Source organism: Hoplias malabaricus, chromosome 14, assembly GCF_029633855.1.
Source record: "Hoplias malabaricus isolate fHopMal1 chromosome 14, fHopMal1.hap1, whole genome shotgun sequence".
In the NCBI taxonomy this organism is placed as follows: domain Eukaryota; kingdom Metazoa; phylum Chordata; class Actinopteri; order Characiformes; family Erythrinidae; genus Hoplias; species Hoplias malabaricus.
This window is the reverse complement of record NC_089813.1, coordinates 34,326,298-34,334,869: the sequence shown is the minus strand read 5'-3', so window position 1 is coordinate 34,334,869 and position 8,572 is coordinate 34,326,298. Positions and strand designations below refer to the sequence as shown.

At 38.2% G+C, this 8,572-nt stretch overlaps 1 protein-coding gene across 2 annotated transcripts; it reads right to left on the bottom strand.

Annotated features, from left to right (window-relative positions):
• Positions 1-8,538, bottom strand: elovl7a (ELOVL fatty acid elongase 7a). 2 transcript variants are annotated; one of them, XM_066643929.1, is made up of 8 exons: positions 8,467-8,538; positions 5,344-5,426; positions 4,417-4,607; positions 3,187-3,267; positions 2,780-2,836; positions 2,571-2,676; positions 1,663-1,799; positions 1-1,547 (listed from the first exon to the last, which is right to left on the bottom strand). In XM_066643929.1, exons 2-8 carry the CDS (start codon positions 5,405-5,407, stop codon positions 1,305-1,307), a joined length of 879 nt encoding a protein of 292 aa, XP_066500026.1. In that variant the 5' UTR covers positions 5,408-5,426; positions 8,467-8,538; the 3' UTR covers positions 1-1,304. The 2 variants fall into 2 exon arrangements, with proteins under 2 accessions (XP_066500026.1, XP_066500025.1); XM_066643928.1 differs by having other exon boundaries at positions 8,454-8,526.
• Between the last annotated feature and the right edge of the window lie 34 nt (positions 8,539-8,572).

Here is an 8,572-nt window from a genome sequence, read left to right as displayed (position 1 = left end):
TAGCAGTGAACACAGCATTTATTTATTTTTATATAAATACACATTCAAAACAGTTGTTCAATTAACTTATAAAATGTTTCCACATATAAAAAATGTAGTTTTCTGCCTTGAACAAGAAAGTCAAGGATATGCGTAATCACCAAAGAATTTACATCTACATTTTTCTCTCCTACATTAGGTGACATGCTGAAATATGTACCATTTAAAACATTTTCATGTCCACATTCGCCAATAGTGCAGTTAAGTCTAGACCTATGTTAGAATACATCAAGCCAATCAGAATATGGGTCTTGATTCTGGATCATTATTTCTCCTTCATATCCACATGCAACTGATCATACGGTCAGAAAACAGTTGATCCTAGATCAGCACTTATTCTGAAAGCTTGTCAGTATAAAACGTGCAGTCAAGAAAAGTGCACTGGCTCTTACAAGGACATTCATACAAGTCTCTGCTTCTCCCTTCTCTAAGATAAATGTTATGTACTGAAGAAAGAGGAACATAATATAATATAGCAGGAACATTGCACTATTTAAAGGCAGCAGAGACCCTATTTGTGATATCACCCTGTCTCCTAACGTTAAAAGAAAGGCCAAGGAATGCAGGAGAGAACATATATAAGGCACTGTATTACTGGGGAACCTGAGAATGTACTAGTTAATTCAACAGGCAAATGTTTTGTAATGTGGTAAATTAATCAAAAGCACAACCAACTAAACAAACATTTAAAGTATTTAGATAAGTTTAAAATATTAAGAAAAAAAAAAAGAGAGGAAGAGAGTCGGAGTCTGCAGTTAAAGCTGAAGCTCCAGAGTTCCACAAGTTTGGTGGAATACGTCGAGCTGATTATAGATTTAGAGGAAGAGTCTATCCCCTCACATCTTTCAAGTAGATTAAATGAACACTGGGCCAGTGTACAATATATATATTTATATTAATAGAGCTTTATCATCATTACAGATGTCAGCTCATAATTTAAATTACCTGAAAATCAGAGTTTCCTTCAATTATCTTTTTTGACTACATTCAGACAGGCAGTCAAACTAGATTCCTTCCTCCACATGTATGATACAGATCACATTTGATATTATCTTTGTTCTCAGCATTGCACCAGCTGTCTACGTCTAACCAAAACTGACAGTACTATGTAACGCAAGTTTGTTTTGGACCTATGAAATTTGAAAAGTAAATATAAATATCTGTAATATAAAAGTCAGTGCACAGCATGCCAGTAAACAGCAGAACCGGGGAGAACTTTGTGTAAGAAAGATTGCAGTTTCAAAAATGTCTCTGGAAAAGGCCATTTAGTCCCGTTTACTGTGGTGCACTCCATTGTTGTTGTTGTAGTTCTGTGCTTTTCTTGTAAACTGAAGACCTTTGGGCAGCCTTTTGCCTTTGATGTATGCATGATACCAGAAGTTGAGGAAGAGAAAGAAGAAGGTTACCCCATATACAACAATGATGTACATAAAGATGGGATAAGGGTAGGGGCAATCCTTCAAAAAGAAATACTGGCTAATGTGGAGAGTGATGATCACGAACTGCAGCTGAGGAGAAACAGAAAAAGAAAATCAATATAAAGGGCATGCAATAAAGTATCACTGTACTTAACGAAACCATTCAGTCTGAACAGTCCGAGCTTAAACATTACTGAATACGTACTAGCTGTATAGATGTTAAGTGCTTCTTCCACCACAGATACTTCTCAAAGGAAGGACCCAGAGCAGAAAGGCCATAATAGGTGTACATGACGACATGGACAAAACAGTTCACAACGGCATGGAATGTTCCCAGGCCACCTGAAATAAAATCAGATATTTTTGACTATGATAAGACCTCTCTTTTCTCTAACTCTCCTTCTGAACTAAGACGACTTGACCCATGTTAAATGGGTTACTGTCAAATAAAACGTCCAAAACAGCTATAATAATATGTATCAAAATAGATATGTGCATTTTAATATTTGCAGTGTTGGTAGAACTATGCTGTGCCCAATGGAAAAACTGGAATCAACCAACGTGTGGGCACCTGCAGTTTACTGAGATACCAACATTTTGTTGTTGTGCAGCAGGTAGGTGTCGCAGTCACACAGCTCCAGGGACCTGGAGGTTGTGGGTTCGATTCCCGCTCCGGGTGACTGTGTGTGAGGAGTTGGTGTGTTCTCCCTGTGTCTGCGTGGGTTTCCTCCGGTTTCCTCCCACAGTCCAAAAACACACGTTGGTAGGTGGATTGGCGACTCAAAAGTGTCCGTGTGTGTGTGTGTGTCTGTATTGCCCTGTGAAGGACTGGTGCCCCCTCCAGGGTGTATTCCCGCCTTGCGGCCAGTGATTCCATGTAGGCTCTGGACCCACCGCGACCCTGAACTGGATAAGTGGTTACAGATAATGAATGAATGAATGAATAAAAGCCTAAAATGAACTATAATTTGATGCGCTGAAAATGCATAAAGGATGAAGTATTAATAATTTATTTCTTAAAGTAATACATTTGACTTGTTTACAAAAATGCACATAATATAAAATGACATATTTGCATATCTGCATTAAATGTTTTGATAAAGGATGTTATACCTGGAGAAACCTTGACACCAAACCACCAGGTAAATGGCATTACGGAGTGATGGAAGACATGCAGGAAGCTGATTTGGTTATTCTTTTTCCTCAGGACAAAAAACACCTATCCCAAAAGAAACAAACGACCAAACAATTGATAACTGAGTGAACAGTTAACAGAAACATTTCTAGCCACTACATGCCACTGTTCTATGCTTGTCACATACCGTGTCCAGCAATTCTATGAACTTGGAAAAGTAGAACAGCCAGCAGGTGCCTGCCATCTAGTAAACAAGAATAAAGTGTGAATGTTACACATTTGCACTGGCACTCATTTACTCAGTATATTAATCTTGTCATAAAACAAAGAGGATGTCAATGTAATGCTTAATTCACTGGGACAAAATACAGTCACATCAGGTGAGAACGTTGCACTACGTGAACTATGTGATGTGCTACACTGTCACTCTGTGATGGATATCTAGCTTTAGGGATGGCGAACTGCCAGACAAACATCACACCATACACACACCCACAGTCATACCGATGAACTGTATTGATAATAAAAGAGAATGATAAAGTCTTTCCGTTCACCCACAGCAGGATGAGTAGCATTCCTCTCCTTCTCACTTACCCTCATAGCCTGTGGAGCGCGAGAGTAATCAACCAGGTCACAGCCGAAAGTGTAGCCCGTGCCCCAGCCAGACATCACAAACTGCACACACAGAGACAACAGCCCCTTATACACAGCACACAAGGTTTTTATAATAGAGAGCTGGAAACCCCCAGTGAGGAGAACTCTCATCACCACATCTGTGGTTTCTTTCTTGAAAAGCTTTGTAATATTCAGAGAAAAGGATACATTAGAATGCTACAACACAATACAAATGATTACAATAACAGCATTGTTTATGTTCAAGATTAATATAAGTGAGGTGAGAAAGCAAAACATTGTTGTTTCCAAACTACACCCTTAGAAGCCTTCATAATCCAACCAATTTATTGTTTAAATCTTGATGTGTTAGTATGTATATCAAAACTGTAGGCTTCACAAGAAAAGTAAAGGTAACTGTGATTGACAGTTTTGTATTCTGACTTACTGCCTAGGCTGGCAAAGTGGCTGATTTACAATCATGCTTCCTCGCTGTCAGTATTTAGTATTTCCCCAATGTTGAGTGATACAACTCAAATAAACCAATAGTATTTACTGCAGCCCTATAACATATCTCAATAAACGTCTTCTGCTTTCGTTTGTCTACAAGTATTTGTCTCAAACTGACACACTAGATTTACGTTCTGACATTTTAATAACAGGACTGGAGCTGTCACTGTGGAAAACAAGTGCAGTAAGCTTAAAATAGATTAACAAAAATGAGACAGAACAACATATACTTTGACTGTAAAACCTTAGTCTAATGAATGACGAGAAGGGAATACTTTGTTAACACTTGTTCCTCATGCCTCTGGACATATGTCATAGCCTGCAGACATACAGTGTGAATATAACCACTGGGATTCTTAAGACGAGGTCAAAATGAATTAAAAATAAGACACAAATTATACCATGAATCCCCCAAATCTACTGGATACAAGCTCTTCCATCAAAACCAAAACATCAGGTGTGGTGCAATCAACTATAAAAGATCTTTAGGTGTGATCTCTGCCAAACCAGATTATCACGACCTGACAGGCAACAAAAAGGAATCCAGTGTAACACGTTTCATGATGTACACACAAGTACTACACTCAGCTTCTTTTAAACGATCACAAGGAAACGTATTCCCCGTGTCAGTTCATGGTGCTCAGTTTTACAATTTGCTTCGCTGGCAATAACCAATCAGAACGTGACCTGTGGATCACTTACCTCATGAATCATGTAGATAGAGAGGATCACCACGCTAAAGTTGTAGACTATAAGGACTCTTTTCAGATCAAATGGTTTCCTGTTCTCCATGAGCTTGGGGCCCAACGACATCACAAAGTAGATATAGAAGCCGAGTATTATGTTCTGAGGCAGCATGGAGGACATGAGCAGCCAGTCTTTTGTCCTGGGATCTGAAGAATGACAATATCATATGAATTACCTTTTATATTGAGCATTTTGTGTGCCATTGTCACTGGAAGTTGGTTGTTGAAAGTACTCTTATCAATACGTAATTATCATCTTAATACAATACCATTACATTAAGGAATCATTTTAGAGTTTAAATTTAAAGTAATTTTCCAATTTCTCAAAATGTAGTCAAGACATGCTATACATCCATAATTTGGAAACGTTTTAGCTAAATGGATGGTGTAGCTTAAAGGTAACGGTTGTTTATAATCCCTTCATTCTTCAGTCAGCAGTGAATGCCCAAATCTACAATTGAGGAGTCAACTACAAAAGAGTCGATAATTTGATTCATCTAGGCTGACTCTGAGCGACGAAGCACATGAACTTAGTTAACTGCCTTTAAGATTGTTTCATCTCTGCAATAGCTATGGCTATATCATTGATTCATTCATATTCTGTAACTGCTTTGTCATGTTCAACTTTGCAGCTTTTTTGGCTAAAACATTTCTTTATAGTTGGTCCCAAATGTTGTATGATTACTGGGAATCGCATTATAACATGATTCCAGTCACATCCACCTGGCTTGCTTGTAATGACACTGGAACAGGATGTGATCACCTCATCCTTAGAGTGATTTTCTCCATTACTGTTAGACTGACAAACATTCACTAATATTTTAACAACCAAATCACGTCATTTTCATATCTGACACTTATTGTAATTGTAAATTAATGTTACCTTCCACCTGCAGGAATCTATCATATAGCTGCATAATGCTGGAGGTTAGATCAACAAGAGCCATCTCTGCCTTAATCTGGAGCCTGGATACAATAGAGAACAGGGACAGAATAAGATTCAAGAGTTAATCAAGCAAAAAAAAAAAAACATCTGATACATCCAACAGATAAAAGACAAAAGCTTTTGACTTGAGTGAGATTTTGAGCAGTATGTAATGTTACTGTGAAAACTAGGGCTGGATACCATTTAACACCAGCACAGATGCCACTTCAGTGATGAGAGATGGTTCGTAAACCCTAGACTGAAGCTTCACATGTTCAGGTCCACAGTAGGACAATCCTGCAAAGCCTCCTCCTGAGGAGCTGATATTTCGCTCCAAATGGACATTCTAATAATGCTGGGTTGCAATGTCTTTTTAAATTAAATCATGAAAATATATTTTAAGACAAACTCTAATTAGCAGACTTTGATTTTCTCAAAGTTTATAGTGTTCTAGTCTTTCTCTATGACAAACGTGCATCGTGCATTATGGGTAAGTGAAGGACACAAAGGATACACTGAGAGTGTATGAAGGATTCTTAACATTGTAAGAGGCTTCAGTGACATAACAAGCCAGAAAGACAGCTTTCTCTGCCGTTTCCTTTAAATTACACACCAAAAGTGGGCATGGCTGTAGCATAAACCAGAAATGAGTGATTAGTGCTGGAAATGGGGGGAGGTTTACTGACTGTAAGAGTTAAATTAAAATGAATGAATGGAAAACTGAACAGAAACCTAGACTACTAAAGTTAAATTAAATGTAAACCATAAGCCATATTCCTAATGCTTTTATTAACAAACTAAAGAAATACTTTTCTTCTGTTCAATCAACGCAGAACAATTCATAAACAGCAATAAAAGAAGTCAGTCGTGAGATTGTACTGAGAAAGGAATGGGAGTAACCATCTTTCTTATTGTGGACACGATGAAAGATGGCATTGTAAACAAATAAAAACCCAGCGATCCTACCACTCTCCATTCTTCTCAGTAGGTTTCAAGACAAAGAAAGGGCTGAATGTTGGGTCACAATGACCAGCAGTCAGTTGGCTGTGCCGTCAGTTGGCTCTAACTCTCTGGAGTAGACGATTAAACATTTTAAAACTTAAGGGGAATATTTGTTTAATTGAAATATATGCAAAAATGATCAGACTACGAAGGAGGTTATAATCAGTTAATCTAATCTAAATAATCTTATAATCTAAAACTTAATTTTCCATTATATAACGTCAGGATTAGTGTCCAGGACTCGTACAATATACATGCAAAGGAAAAATACAGCAAAACCCAGTGTCCCAGTGAGAGTACACAATGTACAAAATTGGGCTGTTATTTGAGTTCCTGAAGACAGGTTCTCATTCCAAGCCTAGACATAACTAATAGCTGCAGGTGAAGGAGCGAGACTGAACATCTGTGACTGTGGTTTTGGAGCATTATAGATGCAGAACTAATGTCAAAGCAAAAAACAAAAGGTCAAGCAGAGCTGCATATGTTACTCCACTACATGTTGTTTCTGACACACTGGAGGGAATAAAATCCTGAAGATATGGCAGATGACCTTATTAGTTGTAGAGGAAGGAGCAGAATGTTAAGCATCCTTTTAGGTAGGAGCGTATAACAGATTCATGGGTAAAATCATATGCTTTTTCTGTTGCAATTTAACACTGCACCATTTCAGAGTTTCAGCACGGTTATCTGCATGTACCTCCTTGTGATCAAAGTGAAAAAAAAAACAATACTGAAACTGGACACACCCACCAGATCTGGATCAAGTTCTTTAGGAGGGACACAAATCTGGCAGACACTAAGCTCTTTTGTCAGGTAGAGAGATAATACACAAAGACAAATCCAGAATCTTAAGTGAATCCACACCTCTGCAACACCCTCAGAAACACAGAGTTCGGTGAATCAACCCCAAAGGCCTTAACAAACCAAGAAAACCTTGAAATTACAAAGTTAATCACTGGCCTGCAATTTCCAAAAACCTTGCTTTTCCTAAATGACAACAACAGCATATATTAATCCCCAGCAATACTTACAAAGCTCTTATAGCTCTTATCAGCTAGAAAAATGATACTTTTTGTAGGAATGGACCAATAGGAGTACATCTGATATGTGGATGGTAAATAGTTTTCAAGGGATATGCAAATGCATAAACACAAACTTTTATGAAGTTTAGAGATAAGGACTATATCAACCTGGAGGAGCATTAAGGAGTAATACAACATTTATTGCAGGGAGTATACATTGAGTACAATGACAAAAACACCAGCATCATACAAATAATGATTTCTTTGTTCAGGACCCCCAGTAGACCACATGACACTAGGAACACTGTAAATGAACATGCATTGTTCCATTACACAAAACATAGAAACCGTGCAGTATTATTTAGTTACTGTAGTTACTAAATAACTAAATAACTTTAGTTATTGTAATTAAATTAAACGTAAATTCAGTGTAAAATGTGAAACTGCGGTTGAACGCTCCTTCAACTAGAAAGAGTTAAACAATAGCTTCTCTTCACACAGGCGCCTCCACAACTAGAGAGAAGTGGGCGCGTTCAAATAGGCGCACTACAGAGGCCGCCTACCTAGGGCACATGAGCCGAGATTGCTTTTCGAAACACAGCCAGGCTTCGTCCACTCCTGCACTTGTTGCCCTTATTCTCTGCACAGTTTGGTGCTTTCCTCATGCAGCCCATGTTAACCCCATAAAGGATTAACGAATAAACTCATCAACCGTAACAGCTTTTAAGATTATAGTAACAAAACAGTGATATAATTCGTCTACACTCGTGTTTTACCTCAAAAAAAAAAAAACAAACAAACTCCCCAGTAAATCTCGGAAGCTGTTAAAGTTGTACCATTTCATTTACAAGCTGCATTTTAATCAAAGACAGTGTCACTATTGGGGCAGAATGTATCAGAGAATACGTTAAGGCTTTGAGAGAAACAGCAGTGAATTCTTTCAAAGAACAGTAGCACTTTACAGGTTAGAGCAAGGCAGAGTTAAGTCCCATGTATTTTTTAGACAGGTGTTAAGAGAGTGTTCTGTATCTGTTTCTCTTTTACCTGTTAGACTCACCTCAGGGTCTCCTCGTCTCCCTTCTCTCCTCTCAGAGTTTCTCACTGTGGCGCAGGGCTGCCTCACTTCATCAATTAGCCTCAGCTAGGCGTTGACATCAGTGGGC